This window comes from Trichechus manatus, unplaced genomic scaffold, assembly GCF_000243295.1.
Source record: "Trichechus manatus latirostris isolate Lorelei unplaced genomic scaffold, TriManLat1.0 scaffold00083, whole genome shotgun sequence".
Lineage (NCBI taxonomy): Eukaryota > Metazoa > Chordata > Mammalia > Sirenia > Trichechidae > Trichechus > Trichechus manatus.
This window is the reverse complement of record NW_004444019.1, coordinates 8,015,558-8,041,097: the sequence shown is the minus strand read 5'-3', so window position 1 is coordinate 8,041,097 and position 25,540 is coordinate 8,015,558. Positions and strand designations below refer to the sequence as shown.

General features: G+C 33.8%; 1 protein-coding gene across 3 annotated transcripts in view; it reads left to right on the top strand.

Moving 5' to 3' along the window:
• Positions 1-25,540, top strand: part of LMBRD1 (LMBR1 domain containing 1) — a 145,507-nt gene that overhangs the window by 105,406 nt on the left and 14,561 nt on the right. Inside the window, exons 10-15 of one of the 3 annotated variants that reach the window (XM_023735863.1) lie at positions 9,620-9,684; positions 10,027-10,129; positions 10,684-10,788; positions 12,912-13,061; positions 14,798-14,876; positions 15,639-15,729. In XM_023735863.1, coding sequence (XP_023591631.1) covers positions 9,620-9,684; positions 10,027-10,129; positions 10,684-10,788; positions 12,912-13,061; positions 14,798-14,876; positions 15,639-15,697 — 561 coding nt within the window. In that variant the 3' untranslated portion in view covers positions 15,698-15,729. Of the gene's footprint in view, positions 1-9,619; positions 9,685-10,026; positions 10,130-10,683; positions 10,789-12,911; positions 13,062-14,797; positions 14,877-15,638; positions 18,411-25,540 lie in introns of those variants that run through there. The other 2 variants (XM_023735862.1, XM_004381356.2) reach the window with 2 other exon arrangements.

Below are 25,540 nucleotides of genomic sequence, written 5' to 3'. Positions count from 1 at the left end.
ATTTGGATCGGGATTGCATTGTATCTGTAGATCACTTGGGTAAAATTGACATTTTCACAATACTGAGCCTTCCTAACCATGAGCAAGTATGTTTTTCCACTTATGCAGGTCTCTTTTGGTTTCTTGCAGTAGTGCCTTGTAGTTTTCATTGTATAGGTCTTTTACGTCTCTGGTTAGATTTATTCCTAAGTATTGTATCTTCTTGGGGGCTACTGTAAATGGTATTGATTTGGTGATTTCCTCTTCTAAGTTCTCTTTGTTGGTGTAGACAAATCCAAGTGATTTTTGTATGTTTATCTTATATCCTGAATCTTTGCTAAAATCTTCTATTAGTTCCAGTAGTTTTGTTGAGGATTCTTTGGGGTTTTCTGTGTATAAGATCGTATCATCTGCAAATAGAGATACTTTTACTTCTTCCTTACTGATTTGGATGCCCTTTATTTCTTTTTCTAGCCTAACTGCTGTGGCTAGGACCTCCAGCACAATGCTGAATAAGAGTGGTGATAAAGGGCATCCTTGTCTGGTTCCCATTCTCAAGGAGAATGCTTTCAGACTCTTTCCATTTAGGATGATGTTGGCTGTTGGCTTTGTATAAATGCCCTTAACTATGTTGAGGAATTTCCCTTCTATTCATATTTTGCTGAGAGTTTTTATCATTAATGTGTGTTGGACTTTGTCAAATTCCTTTTCTGCATCGATTGATAAGATCATGTGGTTCTTGTGTTTTGTTTTATTTATGTGATGGATTCCATTGATTGTTTTTCTAATGCTGAACCATCCCTGCATACCTGGTATAAATCCCACTTGATAATGGTGAATTATTTTTTTGATATGTTGTTGAATTCCGTTGGCTAGAATTTTGTTGAGGATTTTTGCATCAATGTTCATGAGGGATATTGGTCTGTGATTTTCTTTTTTTGTAGTGTCTTTAGCTGGTTTTGGTATCAGGGTCATGATGGCTTCATAGGATGAGTTTGGGAGTATTCCATCCTTTTCTATGCTCTCAAATAGTGTTAATAGTAGTGGTGTTAACTCTTGTCTGAAAGTTTGGTAGAATTCTCCAGTGAAGCCATCCGGGCCAGGGCTTTTTTTTTTTGGGGGAGTTTTTTAATTACCTTTTCAATCTCTCCTTTTGTTATAGGTTTATTTAATTTTTCTGCCTCTGTTTGTATTAGTTTAGGTAGGTAGTGAGTTTCTAGAAATTTGTCCATTTCCTCTAGGTTTTCAAATTTTTTAGAGTACAGTTTTCCATAGTATTCTGTTATGATTCTTTTGATTTCAATTGGATCTGTTGTGATATCACCCATCTCATTTCTTATATGGGTTATTTGCTTCCTCTCCTGTTTTTCTTTTGTCATTATGTCCAGTGGTTTATCAGTTTTATTGATCTTTTCAGAGAACCAGCTTTTGTTCTTGTTAACTCTGTCAATATTTTTTCTATTCCCTATTTCATTTAATTCTGCTCTAGTTCTTATTATTTCCTTTCTTCTGGTTCCTGATGGCTTCTTTTGCTGCTCTCTTTCTGCTTGTTCACATTGTAGGGTTAATGTTTTGATTTTGGCCCTTTCTTCTTTTTGGATGTGTGCATTTATTGCTATAAACTGATCTCTGAGCGTTGCTTTCGCTGTGTCCCAAAGGTTTTGATGGGATGCGTTTTCATCCTCCTTTGATTCTGTGAATTTCTTTATTCCATCATTTCTCTATAACCCAGTAGTTTTTGAGCAGGGTGTTGTTCAGTTTCCATGTGTTTGATTTTTTTTCCTTTTTCTGTTATTGATTTCTACTTTTATGGATTTATGGTCAGAAAAGATGCTTTGTAATATTTCGATACTTTGGATTCTGTTAAGACTTGCTTTATGGCCTAATATGTGGTCTGTTCTGGAGAATGTTCCATGTGTGTTGGGAAAGAAAGTATACTTGGCTGCTTCACATTTTCTAAATATTCAGATTCCACTTATCAATAAAATTGTATTAAATAGCCAAACACATAATTGTTTCTTCATAAAATAATTTTCATTAAACATTTACTTCAGTGCAATTTGGAATTCAGTGTGAATTAGAATTTGGAAGAGGGGACGAATGGTCTGAATATAGATTAATATAGAACTCGTAGTTTGATACATTCTGGATTAAATCATATAATGTACCAATAATCACATGTCTATACTAATCTTTACTCTAAAAAAAAGGTTAAAATTTCCAAATTTATATTTTATGTTAGTTTTCTAATCATTTGGACACATCAGAATAATTAGGTGACTGTATTATTAACGTCATGAAGTTTTTAGCATGCAATGCTGTTTTTAATTCAGTTATTCTTCAATATCTAACTGTGTAACACTAGTTAGATATTATGGGCTTATTTCTCATGCCTGCTTAGCATGTAATATGCCATTTCTCACCTTCTTTATGGTAGTTTAATTTAAAGAGGCTTGTGGGCTAAACATAATCATTTTAGTGGGTTATCTACGTATAAGATTCCTCCACATCGTTTGTTGTTTATTTAGGCTCTCTGAAAATATATGTCAGCTTAATATGTAATTAATAAAGAAGAGTATAAAAGCAGCTTAACATAGAGTTCCCTCATTCAGTATCCTCTCCAGACCATTTTATTGGCTTCTGACTTAGCCAACAGGTGCTCCTTTGGATCAAGTGTGGATCCTTTTCTAGATTAATAACATCAAATGATCATTGTTTTGTGGCTCAGGATAGATTTTAACAATATAATCTGACTGTATGTTAGCCCTGGTGGCACAGTGGTTAAGAGCTTGGCTGCTAACCAAAAGGTTGGCAGTTTGAATCCACCAGCTGCTCCTTGGAACCCTATGAGGCACTTCTACCCTGTCCTATAGGGTTGCTATGAGTTGGAACAGACTTGAAAGCAACAGGTTTGGTTTTTGGTTTTTACGCGTTAGCTGATAAAACAAACAAAACCCACTGCTGTCGAGTCCATTCTGACTCATAGCGACCCTCTAGGACAGAGTAGAACTGCCGTATCAGCTTTCCAAGGAGCAGCTAGTGGATTCAAGCTGCTGACCTTTTGGTTAGTGGCCAAACTCTTAACTACGGCACCACTAGGGCTCCATCTTAGCTGATACAAAATTTTAATTTTACAAAAAATATTTATTCATTTGCCCCAGGCTACTTCTGATAAAACATAATCTCAACAAACCGTAATTCCTTTTAACATTTATTATAATTAAAATTCAAAGTTCATGGCTTCTCAAATATTTTAATAGTCTATTTTATGTTTGCCCGTATCAAAGCTTTATATATAAAATTTCCATCTAGTGATCTTAAACTATTAGATCTGGGGAACTTCAGTAGCTGAAGATAATGGTAGCTACTTAATTCCACGGCTTCTCACCTATCCTTCAAAAAAGTGGAATAGCAAATCAAACTACATGGAAACCACATCCTCAGTATAAGCAGAATTAAGAATTCCCAAACTTCACATTACTTATAAGTAAAAAAAGGAAAAAGAAAAAGTACGAAAATCCAGTAGACTTTCTCTCCAACTCTTACTGCAAACCTTTGTGTTAAACAAAAACAATCAAGGGAAAATTATGTGAGAAAGAGAAAAGGAGATCTTGTGGTGGGCATAAGGTTGCTCTGAAGCCCCCCCAAAGTCCCTAGTAAGGGAATAAATATTGAAAAAACGTCCTGGTAGAGCACTGCACTGAGAATAAGGAAGGGGTTTTAAAATGTTTGCCATGTGAGGTGGCATTCTTCTAAAGGCATCACTTACAAGATAAAAAAGGAAGGGAGAGAGCCATTTAGAAATTGGATAGTAAAGGGGAAAAGAAGCAAAAAGTAAAAAAGTACAGTCCTACAAGATAAAAGAGAACCAAAAATTTGGAGAACTAATAACTCCTCTTTCCACCAACAAAAGTAAAAATCTGTGCTTTGTTACTCTTACCAAAGGTGCCATTGAACCTAAGACCCTTAAAACCACCCCCAAACCCATAAAATGAATAGAAGAAAATAATAAATCTACATAAAGCTACTGTAACAGAAAACAAGAATCCAAACTCTTTGGCTGATGAAAACCCTACCTTATCCCCTCCAAATTATGAGGCAGACAGAACATTGTAATACAACACTTCAAACTCAATTAAATATCTTCAAATCAGCATTTAGAGAAAGGAGGATGCGTTTCAATCAGAAATTCAAAAATTAAAAACAGAAATGGCCAAAAAAACAGGAAGAAATGAAGAGAGTTGAACTCAGAAGGGAAAAAAAATGGGAGAAAACACAGTTAATTTTAGAAATGTAGACAAAATTACGAGGTACTCAAAGGATAACAGACTCAATCAAAATTTAATAAGGGCATTAAAGAAAGGCAGGAAAACAGCCAAGAGAAAAAAAAAAAAGAAACGAGATGAAGTAAAAAGGGTCAGAAAGAGAATATTGAAATGGAAGACAAAACGGAAACTATATGTATAATTGGTGTCCTTGAAGAAGCAAAACAAAACAGTGTAACAGAATATTTAAAACCATAATCCAAGAAAACTTTCCAGAAATAAAAGAACATGAGTCTACATGTTGAAATAGCCACTTGGTACCTGGGGAAACTGATGCACAATTTCCTAGTAAAACCTTTAGGTTTGAAGAAAAATCCTCAAAATTTACAAGTAAAAACATCTACTGGCTTACAAAGACAACATAATTAGACTGGTATCAGAAATAGAAATGATGCAGTTGAAAATCAGAGGGTGAATTTGGTGAGAATACCTAATTGTGCTCACACGGAACCTGGACATGGATCAAGAGGCAGTTGTTTGAACGCAACAAGGCGTTCAAAATTAGAAAAGGCATGCAGCTGAATTGCATCCTTTCACCTTACTTATTCAGTCTGTAGGAACAAATAATCCAAGAAGCTCGACTGTATGAAGAAGAATGTGCCATCAGGATTGGAGAAAGACTAACAACCTGCAGTATACAGATGACATAAACTTGCTTGCCAAAAATGAAAACGACTTGAAGCACTTAACTGATGAAGGGCAAAGACTACAGCCTTTAGTATGGATTACACCTGAAGGTGAAGAAAACAGAAATCCTCACAATTGGACTGATAAACAACGTCATGACAAATGGAGAAGAAATTGAAGTTGTCAGTGATTTCATTTTATTTGGATCAACAATCAATGCCCCTGGAAGCAACGTATGTCAGTAGGGAATTGCAAATTAAAAGAACAATGAGATATCAATATACACTACCTATTAGAATGGCTAAAGTCCAAAACACTGAAGATACCAAATGCTGACAAAGATACAGAGCAACAGGAATTCTCATTTATTTGCTAGTGGGAATGCAAAATGGTTCAGCCACATTGGAATTAGTTTGGCAGTTTCTTCCAAAGCAAGATATTTTTGTAAGCGCCGCTATGCCAGTTTTTTTTTCATGTTGCTATAAAAAAAATTAGCATAGCATACTTACAAAAATACCTCGAGGGGAGGGCACAGTTGGAAAACAAACATAGTAGGTGTGCATTATTTGCCTAAAAATATGGTAGGTGGCATGCAGAGATTTTTGGCCAGTGAAACTATACTGTATGGTACTGTAATGGTAGATACATGTCATTATGAATTTGTCAAAATCCACAGGATTATACAAAAGCGTGAACCTGAATGTAAACTATGGATTTTAGTTAATAATAATGTATCAGTATTCATTCGTTAATTGTAACAAATGTACCATAATAATGCAAGCTGTTCGTAATAAGAGAAACTACAGGGAAAAAAGGTATATAAGAACTTCTGTAACATCAACTTAGTTTTTCTGTAAACCTAAAACTATTCTAAAAAATAAAGTCTCGTCATTTAAAATAATCATTTTTTGTTTGTTGCAGCATTGTTTATAATAACCAAATTATGAAAATAACCAGTGTTCATCAGTAGGAGACTGATTTAATGAATTGTTACATCCATACAAGGAAGTATTGTGCTATGTAGTCATTCAAATGAATCAAAGCTCCATGTATCTATATAAAAAGAAATATATCTTAAATAATTTAAAATGTTCAGGATGTGCTTTATTTTAATTGAAACTGATGTTCAGGTTGCAAATATTGTGTATGTAAATATTCTTTCAGTTAATGTCTTGGATGTGCATGCACACACACACACATGCACTATTTCTGGAAGGATTCTTAACAAACCACTAATGGTAATCGCCACTGAAGAGTAGAACTGGATATAGAAGGGTTAAAAGGAAGACTTATTCTTTATATTATTACTATTTTTAGTCATATTTTGTTTTTAATTTTAAATGCTAGTTATTTCTTTTTTAAAGGTGTACTTTTCTTTATCTTGCCTACTAGTCTTCAGCTTCTACCTTCACTTGGTAATGAACCTTTTCCTGTATTAAGGACTGTGCCCCAGCTTCTCACATTTCCTATCTCTCTTGCATCCCCTGTTATATTCAAGCTAGCCTTATTATTCCATATGTATGTTATACATTGTATATTAAACAACACCCTCTAGAGGGTCCAGAGCAGCATCCCTTGTTCAAGCACATTAATAATTCTGCAGCGAATATACAAATATTCACAGAAAGTAGGTTAAAGACTTAAAAAGTTCCGTATTAGTTTAAGTGAACTTTTATTAACAAATGAATTAATGGGAAAAGTTTGATTTCTAGGATGTTTTAAATACCAGAATTGTAGAAAAGTGATTGGGGACCCTATACAGCTTTTTTTTTTCATTGAGATATATTTCACATACCGCAAAAGTCATCCTTTTAAAGTGTACAATTCATTGATTTTTAATATATTTACAATGTTGTGCATATAATTGGAATCATTCAATATGTGGTATTTTGTGTCTAGCTTACTTAGCATAATGTTTTAATGGTTCATACATATTGTACAACTGTTCTTCATATTATAATCTTTTTTATGTCTCTAAGATTGGTAATAAAATCCCCTTTTCATTTCAAATTTTAATAATTTGAGCCTTCTCTCTTTTTTCTTGATCATTCTACCTAAAGGTTTATCAGTTTTGTTGATCTTCTTGAAGAACCAAATTATAGATTTGTTGATTTTCTTTATATTTCTAGTCTAAGCTTTATTACTTCCTATCTTTTGGTCACTTTGGTTTTCGTTTCCTTTTATTTTTCTAGTTCCTTAAGTTTGAAGATTAGGTTAATGATTTGAGATATTTCCTTGGCTGCTAATCAAAAGGTTGGAGCTTCGAGTCCACCCAGAGGCATCTTGGAAGAAAGCCCTGGTGATCTACTTCTGAAAAAGCAGTCATTGAAAACCATGTAGAGCATGGTTCTATTCTGACACAATAGGGTCGCCATGTGTTGGAATCAATTCAATGGCAACTTTTTTTTTCTTTCTTTAATATAGGGTGTTTATAGGCATAAGTTTTCCTCTAAGCACTGCTTTCATTGCATCCCATAACTTTTGGTATGTTGTTTTTCATTTTTGTTCATTTTAAAGTATTTTCTAATTTTCTTTTTATTCTTTGACCCATTGGTTATTTTAGGAATGTGTTGTTCAAATTCCTCACGTTTTTTAATTTCCCAAATTTCCTTCTGCTGTTGATTTCTAATTTCATTCCATTGTGGTCAGAGAATATACTCTGCATTATTTTAATCCTTCAGAATTTATTGAGACTTGTTTTATGGCCTAAAATATGGTATATCTTAGAGAATGTTTTATATACCCTTGAAAAGAATACGTATTGTGCTGTTGTTGGATAGAGTGTTATTAAGATGTCTGTTAGGACTAGCTGATTTATAGTGTTAAGTCTTCTATTTCCTTGTTGATCTTCTGTCTAGTTGTTCTGTTATTCAGAGTGGAACACTGAAGTCTCCAACTATTACTCTTGAACCGTCCATTTCTCCCTTCAATTTTGTCAGTTCTTGCTTCATGAATTTGGAGGCTCTCCTATCAGTTGCAAACAAACACAGTTATAATGGTTATGGCTTCTTGATTGCTTGACCCTTTTATATTTATAAAATGTCCTTTGTCTTTAGTAATAATTTTTGTCTTAAAGTCTCTTTTGGTTACTGTTTGCCTGGTCTGTCTTTTCTTTCTTTATTTTTTACTTTCAAGTTGATTTGTTTCTTTGAATCTAACATGTGGCTCTTAGAGACAACATATAGTTGGATTGCGAATGTGCATTTTTTTTAGTCCATTTTTCCAGTTTCCAGTTTCTGCCTTTTAATTAGAGTGTTTAATCCATTTATATTTACTGTAATTACTGAGAAGGTAAGATTTACATCTTCCATTTTTCTATGTCTTACATCTTTTGTTCTTGTATTCCTCTACTACTACTTTTTTTGTATTAAATGTTTTCTATTATGCAATTTTAATTCTCTGTCATTTCTTTTACTATATGTTTTTTAGTTATTTTCTTAGTAGTTACCCTGTAGACAAGTAACATTTTAACTTAGACTATCTAGTTCAATAGTATAATTCCCATAGTATACAAAAACTTTGCTCCTAAGTAGCAATTTCCTCCTCCTTCCTTGGTGATGTTATTGTCATACAAATTACATCTTTTTCATTGTGTGCCCATCAACACAGATTTATAATTAGTTCTTTATGCAGTTGTCGTTTAAATCAAATAGGAGAAAAAAAGTTAAAAACAAAACTCATTTATACTTTCTTTTACCTATATATTTATCTTTACCAGTGCTCTTTATTTCTTCATGTGGATTTGAATTACTGTCCAGTGTCCTTTTGTCCTGAAGGACTCAATATTTCTTGTAGTACAGGTTTGTATGCAACAAATTCACTGATTTTTTGTTATCTGGGAACATCTTAATATTTCCGATCAAAGAAGCTGAAAACATTTAACTGTGCTTAGTGGGATTCTCCTTTTTTTGCCCTTACCTTGCTGACTCTCCAGCCCAGTTCCCAATGAACTTGGGGAAGATGATGTCAAGGAATAAAAGCCTGGTTTATTGCTAACAGAGATTTCACTCCTTTTTTATTTTGAAACTTTATTCCTTAGAGATCCAGTTCCAATAATTTTTTTTTCTTTTTTCTACCATCCCTAATGTGAAGGCAATACAGTAGAAGAAAATATGTTCCACCAATTACAGTGCTTAACACATTTTTCCACAGAAACATTGTTTTGCATGCTGGTTGCTTCAGTTGTTAATACTGTACTTCAGGAATATTATCGATTATATGAACTTTTCTGGACTATTATATAATTTAACCACTATGTGTATCATTACTTCTATGTGAAATGTTCCGTGTTCCCTATGTTTAACAGGATAATATAATCTGATTAGTTTCTTGGTTGTGTTTTTTTGTGCATGTTGGTCTTATTATACTTTTCAGTTAGCTTTGAAGTTTATAGTTGAGTGTAACTGATTATAAACCTTATTTGGTCTAGCAAAGAATCTTATTTGTTTACTTATTAATGAAGGCTTTTCAAATGCATTGTCTCTGTTGTGTACATGTTCCCAATCAATTAGTCTTAAAATGAAAATTGAAGTGACAAATGCCTGGGATTATATCTAAATTAAAATATATCTTGGATCATTTTAGTTAATCATTGTCCTATGCTAGCAACTCATATTGAGCATAATGGTTTTGTGCTTTTTAATATCAACTTCAGAGCTTTATTTTAATGAATATATTTTTGCTTTTAGATCATTTGGGGAATATTTTTCATCTTAGTTGCATTGCTGTTTGTAATTTCTCTATTCCTGTCAAAGTAAGTACAATAGACACATTTTCTAAAGCATTTATACAAATCCTGAGATACACATTCCCAGTGAAATTCCATTAGGATAGCCTATTCATCTTAAGTAGCTATTTTCCTTGAAGCATTCTCAGCAGTAACTTAAAAAATGACTATATAGATTGAGTAAATAGTATTTTATTCTGTATCTATTGAACAGTATCTGTAAGATATTTAAGTGAGGTTTAATTTTTATTATCCCTGGTTTTAGTTTGACTCAGGTGAATTTGCATCTTTAAGTTATGATGGTATTCTTTCTAATTTAACTGAAAATGTGCTAGCGTTACATATATAAATTTATTCTTTATATAGTAGTTTGGACAAAGCTCTTCATTCAGCTGGAATAGATTCTGGTTTCATAATTTTTGGAACTAACCTGAGTAATCCATTGAATATGCTTTTGCCTGTACTACAAACAGTAAGTAAAAAGTCAGTCATTTCATACAATAGCAAACACTCTGACATCTATTCCACATAAAATCATTTTGCTGACAAATCAATTAATACTTTGCAGAATATGCTTTTGCCCTTTCCTAATTTGACTTTTTACTTGTGTGTAATTTTCACACTGATGTTGATTTAAAGATTATTATATTGATATATTGCTGAACTCTTATGTTACACATGATTTGGGAATCATTATAAAACTTTAGGTGGCGTTTTCTAAACTATTTTTGTTTTTCATCTTTAATGAAATCTTTATTCCATATATAAATGTAATTGAAAATTTAATTTGTTATAAGATTTCTGAAGAAAACGGTACTAAATAATTCGGTAAACTTTTTTTTTTTCTTTTTGAGTCTTTTTTTGGGGGGATGGGGAGGTGGGGTATGATCATGTTAGCCTAATATAAATCAGGTTCAATATTTTAAACATTTACCAAACATCAATAATGAAATTTTCAGTTAATTTTATATGATTTTAGAGCTCTTAAAGTTGGTGTATTAAATTTAACTTCATCTTTTTTTTCAGGTTTTTCCTCTTGATTATATTCTTATAACAGTTATTATTATGTACTTTATTTTTACTTCAATGGCAGGAATTCGAAATATTGGCATATGGTTCTTTTGGATTAGAGTGAGTATATTACAGTATTTTACTTTTTTTCTCATAATTTTGTGCATAATGTCCATCATTACAAATTATCTTAAATTTATAGTATAGAGGTTATATCTAGATATCACAAGTCATAGAATTACTAGCTTTTTCACTTCATATTAACGTAAAAGTACTTTTTGCAGAGAGCATTGGTTCTTAACCAGGGGAGACTTTGCCCCCTAGGGAATATTTGGCTATGTCTGGAGACATAAAAAGTTGGTACAGCTGAGGGATGCTACTGGCATCTAGGGAGTAGAGACCAAGGATACTGCTAAACATCCTGTAGTGCCCAGGGCAGCCATCTACAGCAAAGACTTATCTGGCCCAAAATGTCAGTAGTACAGAGGTCAAGAAACTGTGGTATATAATACAGTAATTATTTTCATTAGTGTGACTACATGGAGACACATTGAAGCACAAATAGATACACTAAAGCTCAAAAGATGGCCTTCCCTACTAGGAGTTAAGGAGTGTTTTATGGACTGAATTATGTCCCCCCAAAGTATGTGTTGTAAATTCTAACCTCTATGCCTGTGCTTATAATCCCATTTGGGAATATGTTGTCTTTGTTATGGTAATGAGGCAGGATTAGTGTAGTGTGTATCTTGAGTCAATTTCTTTTGAGATATAAAAGAGATTAAACAAGCAAGCAGAGGAGAGATGGGGTAAGATAGATGCCAAGATACATGGAGATCTCTAGGGAACCAGGAAGCAGAAGCTAAAGTGACAAGGACCTTCCTCCAGAGCTGTCAGAGAAAAAAAGCCTTCCCATAGAGCCAGCGCTCTGAATTCAGACTTCTAGCCTCCTAAACTGTGAGAAGATAAATTTCTGTTTGTTAAAGCCATCCACTTGTTGTATTTCTGTTATAGCAGCACTAGATAACTAAGACAGAGTACTGTATGATTTGAGAAAGTGATATTTTCTTCTTTATACCTATGTTGAGATAAATTAAGAGTTTTAAAATGAAGCTTATCAGGTAGAGACTACTTCCAGCTGTGAACAAAAGAAAACCCAATGAAATAGTGGCTTGAGCTAATGGGAGAAAAAAATCTAGCATTCCTTCAGTAGCTCAAAAATGTCAGGTCCAGTGTGTCTGTAATTCTCTTGGCCTCTCCCTCATGATTGCAAAATGGCTGCTATAGATCCATTTATCCTCTGTCCATGTTCTAGTCGAGGAAAAAGATGAATAGGAGGAAGGTGTAACACCTATATCAATAGAGCAAGATTTTCCCAGAAATCCCAGAATACTTCTCATCTCCTCTCAATGTTTAACATTTTATCACATGGCCATTACTAGCTGTGAGGAAATCTGGGACCTGTAGATTTTAGGTGAGCATTTTATCATCCCATCCATAATTGGAGTTCTGTTACATTATACTTTATTACAATCTAGTAGTAAAACAAAGAGGTAATGTCATAGTTGCTAAATTGAGTGTTTTTGCCATTGAAACAAAGAAAGTCACCTGGATTCCTTATATATTGTGAAAATATCTATAGTCAAGGTGTCAAATTATCATAAAATAGTTTTATAGCAGATTATGAGGAAATTATGAGTATTTCATAGAAAAGAATATTTATAAATATGTAACATCTGTTCTTGTACAGTGATATATATATATGTATATATATATATATAGAGAGAGAGAGCTATAAATGTATTACTGATATTATAGTTTAAACTCATTCTTCTAATCTTTAGATAAAACCAGAGGTGGCTCACAGTTCTTCTTAGCTTAATGAACTTCTAATGGACACTGTTTCGCAATAAGTTTAGGTTTGTCTGGAGATAGACCACGTGATTAATAATATATTCTCCAGGTTTTCAGTATTTAATGGATCATTTATAGGATCCTTTGGATATAGATGTTTTGCCATGATTTTAAAAGAAACATAAAACTAAGCCTAAAGACTTTGCAGGGAAAGAATCATGGTTTTAATCATCCTTATAATTATTTGGAATGATTAAGAACTTCTAGTATTTATTTTGGAAAAAAGAAATGAATTAACTTTGTTGATCTTACCCCTAGCATAAGGGTGGGACTTAATGCCTTAGAAATAGAGCATAATGTTGATAGACGGTCAATGTCTTTTCTCTTTTCAGTTATATAAAATCAGAAGAGGTAGAACCAGGCCCCAAGCACTCTTATTTCTCTGCATGATACTTTTGCTTATTGTCCTTCACACTAGCTACATGATATATAGTCTTGCTCCCCAGTATGTTATGTATGGAAGCCAAAATTACTTAATAGAGGTAAGTATAAGATTTAAAATTTGATTATTTTGATATTTTAAAGATAGTGATATTTAAGACAAAATTGTATTTTGAGAGGGATGGCATAAAAATGGTTTTTCATTCCAATTTTTGAGCATCTTCATATTTGTTTCATACCAAGTTCTTTTTGGAGTCCCTGGGTCGTGCAAATGGTTAACACACTTGGATGCTAACCAAAAGGTTGAAGGTTCACGTCTACCCAGAAGCACCTCGGAAGGCCTGGCAGTCTATTTCTGAATAGCAGCCACTGAAAATCCTATGGAGCATAGTTCTCAGACACACATGGGGTCACTATGAGTCAGAGTTGACTCGATAGCAGCTGGTTCTTTTTAAAATAATATACTGAATTTCATTATCATAGTTCCTTAAATAGGCCCATTTTACTAAGCTACTGAGCTTTATCTCAGCACTTTATGGAAACTCATACTACTTCTAAAATAATGCTTTAAGGATTAACATGCCACCTCAAAACAGTTTTGATAAGCACGGTATGTCTGCTCATTGGTGCTGTGAATCCCACAGGAGAGGCTTTATAATTATCATTTTTGTGGGAACTGGGATTTCTTTTAACATGATGAATATCTCCATTATTTGTTCCACTGATTTCTTTATACTATACTATTGATCTCAAAAGCCACCTGTAGGTTTCTAGTTGTAACTGGACAGCTAGTTTTTTATTTTCTGACAATTTAAAATATTTTGATCATTTCTGATTCAACCTTTCTGTAGTTTGTTTCTTTTTTCTAAAATACTTCTTGCCCTACTTTCTGACAATTCAAATCATATCCATGTTTCAGGGCCTAATTTAAGCCTTGCATTATTAATGTAGACTGCCCAGATCACTACTTTTTATGTTAGTGCTTGATCCTGTACTTCCTGTAACAGATCAAATCCTCAATCAATACCATTGTGATATTGCTAAATGTTAAAAAATTAATTTTTTGAAAATAGTAAGGAATAATGTAGGCAGAACAAAGATATGGCACAAATCATAGTGGTTTAAGAAACACTATGAGAAGATAACCTGAATATTTCTTACATTTTTTTACTCCCTTCCTGCCTCATCCCCTGCACGTGTTCACTATTAAACATTCTCCTATGGATGAGAGAGAGTCATGTTTTTTGCATGGACAAAAGATACTCTTCTTGTTCCACACTGGAAAAATATAAGTAGTTTAAATCTTTTTTGGATGCTATCTTTGGATTAGAAATAGGATTTGTTTGTCCTGAGAATAAGCTCTATTGTTTATCACAGGCCCTAAATAATTGTTGCAAATAGCCCTAGATGTTAAAATTTATTGTAATTCTTTTCTTCTAATTCAAATTTTACAATAAATTTACTTTTTGAAATATTAGATAAGTGTAGTTTAAGAAATACCACCAGTGTTGTTGAATTGATTCTGATTCATGACTGTCCCACGTGTATCAAAGTAGAACTGTGCCCCATAGGGTTTTCAGTGGCTGATTTTTCAGAAATAGATCACTAGGCCTTCTGCGGTAACCTCTGGATGGACTTGAACCTCCAACCTTTCAGTTTAGCAGCTGAGCACGTTAAGATGTTAACAGTTTACACCACCGAAGGACTCCAGTTTAAGATAATTGCAGGGTATAAAGTTCATAATGTGATTACTTTTTTATCAAAATATATTGATTACTTTTTTAATCAAAATATACTAGAGTAATATTTACATTTTAACTATATTGTCATCTTCCAGAACAATACTACTTATGATGACCATAAAGGCAATTCAACCATTTCTGTGCCAAAGAGATGTGATGCTGATGCCCCTGAAGGTAAAGGAGCTTTTGTTAGCTGTCTTAGAATGTATAACTCTTTAAGGAAAGAATTGTCTGGCATTTGTTGTGTTAACCATTTGATGTATTTGTTTTAATATATGGTAAGAAAGGAACTGTTATTTAATAAGTAGAAATTGGTAAATCTCTTCAATAGAATATTTTAGTGATGAAATAAATTTCCATTAGAGAAAGGACCACTACAAATTAGTTACTTAGGAAGTAGCTAGAGGTAGTTATCACTTGTCATGTTTATTAGTATACTAAGAAATCCCAAGCACTTTACACAACTGGGTATGATTATTTTTCATCAGTGCTTAGGTTGCTGGTTGTCTGGGGAAGATGAGTGAAGGATTGAAGTAGGATTGGGGGTTTGAGGATGGAAGGCAAGGGATAAATGGGAACTTTGAGGCTTAGAGAATAAAGTGATCAACCACAGAGTCCAGGATGCATAAATAAATAAGGGAAGGAACTATAAAACCAGGAGAAAGGAGTGAAATCAAGAGATGAGATGGAGAAACAAATACGGTGGGGATAACTTTTGCCTGAATAAATAGTAAAATGTTTAGTATAAACACCACTTGGTTTGCCAATTCTACTGTAGTAATGACTATAGTCCCAGATTTTTTGACTTTGAAATGTACACATACACATCATAAGTAGGGTTAGCAGTTGAATTGCTTTGAGTTGTCATTGTTAGCTAGGTGAAAATGGAATGAAAAATTACCGTTGAATTGATTTTTTTTTTTTTTTTTAACTAAGGTAGGGATGATCCTGAAGATTCTGATCCTCAAATTGTTATACTAGCATTGAAACCTTAACAGAAAAACAAAAACAAATCAGGATTTCAAAAGTATGTTGCACTGTTAATGGGCCCTATATTGCTGAACTGGGAGAATTTGTATATTATAGATTAGTAAGCTTTAATCAAATAAAACACCTTGACTATCACTTTTTTATGAATCACATTCAGTATTTTTCTTTTTCAGTCTAATTTGCAGTGCTTAAAATGACTCCCTTTGAACTACTGAACATTTTTCTTAAACATTTCTGTTGACTTACGCTTTGAAATGTTGCTTTGCAGTACAAAAACATACCCATTAGGTTTATGGATTTGATTTATCCTTCAAAACCTTTTTTTTATTCTTTAGCACATCTGTAAACTTTAAATTTGCCCATGGATACCTGAACACAGTGGTAGAAATACGATAATTTAATTTGGAGTGTCTGAGTAGGTTTTTAAGTAAAATAATGACGAAACGATGAAGAAGCAAATTAGGGTATAGGTTTAGAAATACAAGAGTGAGGATGGGATGGCATGTATGTTGATGGACTAGTACGGCAGTACCATTTAAACACACTAGGAAATCTCAGCATGCAGAGAAAAAGACAATAACACCGTATTCTTTGTGACATTTTGGTGAGATCATTTGACTAGAGTAGATGATGGTCTAACGTAAATAACCCGTAAGGCACTTGATAATAACACCTTTTTCATGTATCTGTTGCAAGTGACAGAATTTTGGAGAATGATTTTTAGATTTAGAAACAAAAATTATCATTTAGTTAAAATTATTTCTAAGAAAAGATAATCTCCTTAGAAAGATGATTTTAGAGCAACAGTTTCTAAAAATATATAGGTTGATCTCTTATCAATATTATGTACATTTTAAAGAATTTTTTCCTTGATATTTGTTCACGTATGGGTGAAATGGTTTATTTCCTGTTTAAACATATAATTTACTAAGACCCTAGTTTTAAGTGTTTGTAAATGTTTAGGATTCAAAAGAGAGTCATACATCTGAAAATAGTTTAGAAACTTTATGTTAAAAATAATCTGCTAAACAGTAGAATGATTTATCAGTAATTTTATGAAGCATGTCTTTCTTACTATGTTTATAAAGTTCTCTTAAAATGACAATATTACTTAATTTATCCTAACAGGTAATGCATAGTGTATTATTTTCAGAGAGTCCACTGAGCAAATTAAATGAAGTTTTAAATTTTATATGCTATCATGGCAAAGGAATCTTTACATTGCCATTTTTATATTCTTTAATTCTACTTAATCTAAGACACATTTATACAGACAATTTGTGTGAATATGAAATTACTGAAAACACAAGACTGTTAAAACAAACATACATTTGAAAACTTCATAAATATTTGAGTCAAAATGGAAAGGTGAAGGATCGATATGCCTGTATAAACAAACACAATAGACATTGTGAGTATTGGGTTAGATTTTGGGAAAGAAAAGTGTCAGAAGAAACATATACAGTCTGCACCTTCAAACAGCATATAATCTAACAGAGGAGCAGGATATGAAAATAGATCATTGTTTAACACAAGGAAAAAATGGGAAAATATAATGAAATTTTAAACAAAAATGCTGTGGGAAGACAAAGGGGATAATAATTTATCTGTCTAGGGGTGGCGGGTATAACATTTCAGCTGGGCCCAGAAGAATAAGTTAAATCTAACTGAACAAAAAAGATGGAGAATATTCTAAGCAGAGAAAGAACCTGCATTAACAAGGCATCAAGACAGATACATTTGACATGTTGTAGTAACAATCAGTGTGGCAGGAGCATGACTATTCGGGGAATGCTGTGAAGGATAGAACAAGTTAATATCAAATGGTGGGGGCTCTTTAATACTGTAAGAGTTTTGACTTTATTCTATAGAAAATTCTTGTTTAATATGAGATACATAGTACTGGTGAATCAAGAGACTCAAGACAGGTAATGTCGGAGACTCTTGTAATATTAACCTGCATCACCGATAAAGGTAAGGACATAAAATCTGAGGCACTTAGTTTGTGGAAAAACTGCAGATTTATCACTAGGGCCCTGACTTCGTCCTGTAACTTGATATAAAATTAAGACTCTATCTTGTCTTTTAACCATTGTCAGGAATCTACTTCTACTCTGAAAAACATGTTTATCAGATATTATAATTTGTTCCAAGGAATTGCTTAACACAACTTGTGGTTTATTACAAAGTAATCAGCCAGTCAGAATTTAGCATGTGATTTCTTTACTTAAGCTACTTATGATATGTATGACTTTTATTTACCATAACTGTGTGACATATATCCAGTCAAGCTGTGATTATTACAGTATTCATTGATCTTCCTGTAACCGCCCTCTCCATGATTTAGTTCCTTTTTTGAGAGTATAATTTTTTGATACTTTCCCCATTCCTTGGAATGCCGATTTCACTTGTGAGGCTTGCTTTCACTGAGTTCGGTGCTTCCTCAATTTATAAATCGTGTGTTGTGTGCTTCAATAAAACTTCTAGAATTTGTTTTGCAGATTACTTATTTAGTAGTTAAACCACTCTGACAAAGGATTGTGACAATAGGAGTAGAAAAGGAGGGAATTAGTCAAGTGTATTATTTTCTGTTGCTATTTAACAGATTTTGACAGGTTTAGCAGTTTTAAAATAGCACAAATTGATTACTTCACAGTTGTGTAGGCCAGAAGCATGACTTGATTTTTACCCCTGCTGAGAGTCTCACAAGACTGAAATTAGATTTCAGCACAGTTGTGTTCCTATCTGGAGGCTGTAGGAGAGAATCTGTCTCCAGGCTTATTCAGGTTGTTGATGTAATTCAGTTCCATGCAGTTGTAGTACTGAAGTTCCCCATTTCCTTACTGACTGCAAATGGGTGGGATTATTGTCAACTTCTACAGGTTACCCTCATTTGTTGGTTTATGCCCCCCCCCCCTTCCTCTTTCAAAGCCAGTGAAGGCAGGTCAAGTCTCTCTCATGCTCTCATGCTCTCCTGCTCTTAGTCCCTACCTTTTCTTCTGTAGCATCTGCCTGATTAACTCTTTTGCCTCCCCTTCTGCTTTTAAGGGCCCATGTGATTATACCCAGCTCACCTGGTTAACCCAGGATACTCTCCTTATCGTAAAGTCAGCTGATTAGTAGCCTTAATCCCATCTGCAAAGTTCCTTTACATCATACCTAGATAAGTGTTTGATTGAATAACCCAGGGAATGAGAATCTTGAAGGGGGGTGAGGATGACATCTTAACAATTCTAGCTACCACTTTAAGCTCTTTTGTAGCTAAAACAGACAAATCATCAAGAAGGAAGAAAAGGAAGATGATGCCTTTAAGACAACGTAAGATTAAGAGTAGGTTTTGGTTAGACATATTTGAGGGGGCAGTAGGATATCCACATTAAGATTTTCATCAAGAGTTGTAAGATCACCTGTATATTCAGGACCAAAATATAGTTAACTGATGTGTCCAAAGTAAGTGAGACAAAGTCTCGCCATCTTCACTTCTAAGGAACATTCTGGTTCTATTTCTTCTAAGACTGATTTACAGGTTCTTCTGGCAGTCCACGGTATATTCAGTATTCTTTGCCAACACCACAGTTTGAACACATCAGTTCTTCTGTTTTCCTTTTTCACTATCCAGTTTTTGCGTGCCTATGAGGCTACTGAAAAGACCATGGCTTGGCTCAGATGCATTTTAGTCATCAGAGTGATTAGTCAGGGATAAATGGTAAGTAAAACTAGGAGACTGGAAGAAATAACCAAGAGAATGAGTATAAATGAAGACCAGATAAGGACCAATGACTGAGCTCTGTGACAGTCGAGTGTTAAGAGTTTAGCAAGAAGAACCAATAAAGGACAATTAAGAAGCAACAACCGGTGAGGAAAACTAGGTGAGTGTAGTTTCCTGTAAACCAAGTGAAGAGTGATCAACTATTTCAAGTGCTGAGGATTGTTAAACATTTGGACCTAGGTAATAAGAGAATGTATTCAAAGATTATTACAATAGGGACGGGGGACTATTGCAATATAGAGAACTCTTCAACCATGAAAATCTGCAAGTATCTCAAAGGTCAGGCAGGCCTTTTATAGGAAGGAGTAAACAGTGGTAGAAAGAACCAGGTGTGTGTGTGTGGGATGTTCAGGGAATGTTTTTTCCTGAGGTCAGCAGAGCAGGGTCATTAAGGAGAGGTTGTATGCTGGCTCAGGCTGAGGTTAGATCAGAGTTTAGAAAGCTGGGGGATGGAGAGAAAGTTAAAAGTTTGATCATGTTAACAAGCCTTTTGTTCTGATTGATCAATGGAAACAAATAGTTCAACGAATCATTTTTGAAGCAAAAAATGGGAATTCAGAGGGTCTGTGTCTGACTGGCTTTGTCATAGGTAAACGAGGCATTCATGAGTCTTATTTAAGTCATATGGGGAAGGGTCGTTCTTTCCACTAAGCACACAAAGTTGGATGGTTTTCATTAACTGTCACTGTTTTTCAGAATCATGCAGCTCAGGTAAAGTTCAGCGTTGTCAGGATAAATCAAGGAAGATAAGCACTGAGAATTGACTCCTTGGTTGGGTTAATTAGGTGACTGACAAGAGCAGTTTTGATAGTCTTCCTGGTGAAAATACCCCAACCTCCCCCACCAAAAAAAATGCTGAATAAAATACCAAACTTCTTAAAAGTATCAAAAGTACTGAGAAGATATTAAGGCAAAAGTCTAAGTTAGTGATTCTCAGTTGGTATGAATCTTGGACCAGCAACATCAGCATCACCTGGGGGACTTGTTAGGAATGTAAATTATCAGGCACCACCATAAGCCTGTTAAATCTGAAACTCTGCAGGTGGGACCTAGCAATCTGTGTTTTACTAAGCACTCCAGGTGATTCTGGTGCTCCTTTGGCCTGAGTGAAGAAAAAAACTCCAGAGCAAAGAAGTTAAGTAGAGCCCTAAAACTGCTTTGTCCTGAAGGCATTTACCAAATTTGGTGATTTAAACTTCGGTTTTGATAGCCTTTTAAGGCAGAAGGAACAGAAAATCTAGAGCAGTGCTGTCCAGCGGAAATACAATATAAGTCACATTTGTAATTTTAAATTTTCTGCCTTTTAAGGCAGAAGGAACAGAAAATCTAGAGCAGTGCTGTCCAATGGAAATACAATATAAGTCACATTTGTAATTTTAAATTTTCTAGTAGCTACATCAAAAGAAAAAGAAACATGACATTAAATAGCATTTTATTTAACCTAATATATCTAAAATATTATCATTTCAACATGTAATTTAATATCATATGTAACAATATTATTAAATACCTTACATAGTTTTTTCATACTAAATCTTCAAAACTTGGTGTATATTTTACATTTAAAGCAAATCTTAATTTAGACACTAAATTTTCAAAGGTTAAAGTGAAATATACTCCTTCCAAAGTAGTAAAGTTACGTTTAATGAAAAAATGTTTTCACTGCTTCAGTTTTTAAATTAAAATTAATAAAGTTAAAAATTTAGTTTCTCAGTTATACAAGCCACGTGTCAAGTACTGAATAACCACATATAGTAGTGACTATCATATTGGACACCACAGGTCTAGAGCCTGCCCAAGTGGTAGCATCTCACAATTAGATAAACCTTCTCATAAGGCTGAAACCCCCTCCCCACCCCCTGCCCAAGAGTTGCACCATCATGTAAGGGTGAACCAGAAGTAAAGGCTTATTACTTCCAGAAAACTGTAAGCAAAGTTGGCCTTAGTGCCAAGAAGAGTCGGAAGGGAAGAATCTATCCCTGAGGGATAAGAACCGCAAACTAGCTCTTTGCAGATTTGCAGTCCAAATGCACATCACCAGAGTGAATTTCATTGTAATCTCAAGATGACAGTGTTCTAGGCACATGACATAAGTAAATGTAAATCCTCACTAGAGGAATGCACAGGCTTCAGGGAATTCCCACAAAAGAGTACAGATGAACATGTCAGAGTCAGACATTCAAATACACAAGGAAACAAGGCACCATGAAAGAGACCTAGAAGAAATAACAGCAGAGACTTGCAAAGACCTGATATTGGAATTATCAACATGGATTACAGAGCTACCTAAGGTGAAAAGAACAAAATATTCTTCAAATATTGAAGCTCAAAATATTGGCAGGGAACAAGAAACTATTAAAAAAAGAATGAAACCCTAGCAGATTTGTAAGACCCGCCCAAATAAAGTGTTTAGAAATGTACAGTAATTGAAATTAAACTCAGCTGAGGAAACTACAGATTAAATCCACAATGAGGTCTCTCAAAAAATTGTTTATTAGTTGTAAAAGGAAAAAATACTAACTACACATTGGAGAAACTGGATAATACCTGAACTAAATTTTCAAAATTATCATAATAAGGACAGATGCATATCATGTGCCTTAGGATATGACATTCTGAGAAGAACACAGTATCACTTACATGGTGTTTCAGCCAGGAATGGATAACATGAATATAATCATGAATAAATATCAGACAAACCAAAATTGAGGAACATTCCAGGAAAAACTGGCACGTATGCTTCAAAAAGGTCAGTGTTATAGAGTACAGTGAGGCTAAAGAACTGTTACAGATTAAAGAATACTAAACAGATGTGATAACAAATGTAATACGTGGTCTTGGATTGAAGCCTACACTGAAGGATGAAAGTGCTATAAAGAATATTACCAGGTTAAATGACAGAGTTGGAATATGAACCATAAAGTAAATGAAAATATTCTATCAGTGTTAAATTTCCTGGATTTAATAACTGGACTGTAGTTATGTTAGAGAGTATCTTTTTGCTTAAAAAATACTGAACTATTAAGAGGTCATGCAGCATGATAAATGACTGAGAAAACTTTGCATGCATTGAGAGAATGATAAAAGGGGAAAATCCCCACAATAAGAAGCACTGTATCCTACCCAAATGGCTACCATTAAAAAAAAAACAAAAACTGACAATACCAAGTATAGGCCAAAGTGAAACTACTGAAGATAACTATTTCTAACTACCATTTCACATATCATGATACATTATTTATTTTTCATAAATTGCAGTTTATACCCCCAGTAGTTCAATATGATGATGTGTTTTGCCATACAAAATGGCAGAACTTATATTGAACATAAAAGTTAGCGAGTACAGTGCTATCTAGTAATTCCCTAATCAATTTAGATTAAAAGGTATAACTTCTTACAAAAGTTAATCTTTCTTGTTTATTTTTTATTTTGAGTTTGTAATAAAATAATTCATCTCTTAGATTTTCCTGTTATTTCTAGTGTAAATTTCTAGCATCAAGTAAACTTCGATTTAATTATAGACATATTCAGTCATGTAAAATGAGTCATTCTTTGACGAGGTTTACACGATCTGTTTGAGTTGTATGCAAAAGAACAGTTTAAATTCACAACGAACATGTTAAAAACTTAGAAATTAAACCTCTTCTCTGAAGGCACATAATAGTTTAAAACTTATTGAAGTTTTTTTTTCATATTTTTTAATAACCCACCAACTTAAATGCCAAGAGAATGTTTTATATTTAGTGACATATCCAGCTTTCTTAAATGATTTAAGATTTCTCTGTAACTTTCTCACCTATTTTTAATGATAGAGCAGTTTTTATATTTTCTTATATGAAGCTTCTGTATTGAAAGCTGTGAGCCCAAGTAACTCTACTAGAATTGTGATCCTTTTGATAGCCCTATTTATAGAAAGTTATTTACCTGAGGAATACAACATTAAGTAATGATAGCAATTCAAGCATCTTTAGAAGATATTCATCTATCTTCTTCTGTTATACTGAGAACCACAGTTCTCTTAGTCTTGAAATTCTAAGATAAATTTATAAATGTCTCAATTTTCAGTATCCCATATGATCATTTAATTTTATTTATCTGTTGTTCCTGTGCTTTTTCACTTAACAAAGATTTATTGATGTCTGCTGTGTGGCAGGAACTAGTCTAGGTAGTAGGAATACAACAGTGAATAGAAGTCAGATATTCCTGTTTCCATGGAGCTTACTTACTAGAAGGAGACAAATATGTATGTCAGATGAAAAGTATTATGGAGAAAAATAAAGCACCAAAAGTGGTAATGTGGTGCTCATGAAGAGGAATGATTTCAAAATTAAATAGAAAAGAAAATTCTTACTGAGAGGGTGACATTTGAGCTAAAAATAACATAAGGGAGTGAGGAGCAAATGCAAGTATCTGGGGAAGAGCATTTAAGTTAGACATAAGCAAAAGCCAAGTGGGACTGCTTCAGGAGGTAGAGGAACAGCAAACATAATTTTAGGGATGTCAGATGGGAAATGTCTAGAAGATTGTGAGCAAAAAAGTGACATGATGTGATTTATGTTCTTAAGGGGTCACTGTGACTACCATGTTGCATATAGACCAGGGATTGGCAGACTTTTTCTGTAAAGGTAGGATTTTGGTCTTTGCGGGTCATACGGTCTGTTACAACTACGCAACTCTGCTGTTGCAGCATGAAAGCTGCCATAGACAATACAGAAATGAATGGCTGTGGTTATGTTCCAGTAAAACTACTAACAAAAACGAGTGGCACACCAGATTTGGCCAGCTGGCCATAGTTTGCCAAACCCTAATATAGACAATAATGAGCCAGGTCAAAAGCAGATTGACAGGCAACTGTTGCAGTAATCCAAAGGAGAGCTTATGGTGGCTTGAACCAGAGTGGCAATAAGCTGTCAGATTCTGGATATGTTTTGAAAGTAGAGAGCCAATGGTATTTACTATTGAGTCTGTGTAGGGTATGAGAGAGAGAAGTTAAGGATGATGCCCATGTTTTTTAGAGTTTTAATTTGAAAATATTAAAGTTTCACATTCTACTTTTGATAATATCAATTACCTTTAATATAAAATCTATTTTCATCTTTTACGTTTATACATTTCTTTTCCTTTGAGCCTTTTTGACTTTGTTTTGTTCTTGATGTTCCTTCATAAATATAGAACTAATAGAATAACTTAAGTAAGTCATTGTACATTTTCCCATTATGTTTCCCTGTGGCTGAAAACGTGTATATTGTAATGCAGTGTGTAGGGTTAGGGTATCACCTCATGGTCAAGGAAGAAAGCAAAATAGCCTGTTAGCTATCTTTGGATAGCTCTATATGAGAGTTATCAATCATGTGAAAATAATATAGAGCCTTGCCTTACTTTGGTAATGCATTTATAAGAATGTTTAAAGTGAATATTTTCGGAGAAGACAGTAAGGACTTTGGTCTGTATTTACTGACTTCATTATTTCTTAAACTACTACCATTCTCCAAAGCACAGTCATCTTCATGTTACTCTTTCTCCCCAGATATCAATTGTTAAGGGCTTCAGTTGCCATAATGATCCTGCCATCTCACTTTCCATTACATCTCAAATAAATTACTGTGTCATTAAACTATTTCTCCATTCTGATCCACACTACACAGTGCTGTTGGCGTAATTGTTTTAAAGTAGTTGTTATCGAATTCTGATATGCATCTGAATCACGTGGAGGGCTTGTTAAACACAGACTGCAAAGTTTTTGATTCAGTGAATCAGGATGGGGCCTGAGAATTTGCTAATGGTTCTGGTTTGGGGCCCACACTGTGATATCCATTGTTCTAAAGTACTCTGATAATGCTGTTTCTCCAATAAAAACCTTAAGTGCTCCTTACTTATCATTTGATAAATTCAGTCTAGCATTTAAGGACACTGCTGTTTAGGGGTTTTTTTTTGTTTACTTTTTTTTTTTTATTGTACTTTAGATGAAGGTTTACAGAACAAACTAGCTTCTCATTAAACAATTAGTACATATACTATTTTGTGACATTGGTTGCCAACCCCACAACATGTCAACACTCTTTCTCGACCTTGGGTTCCC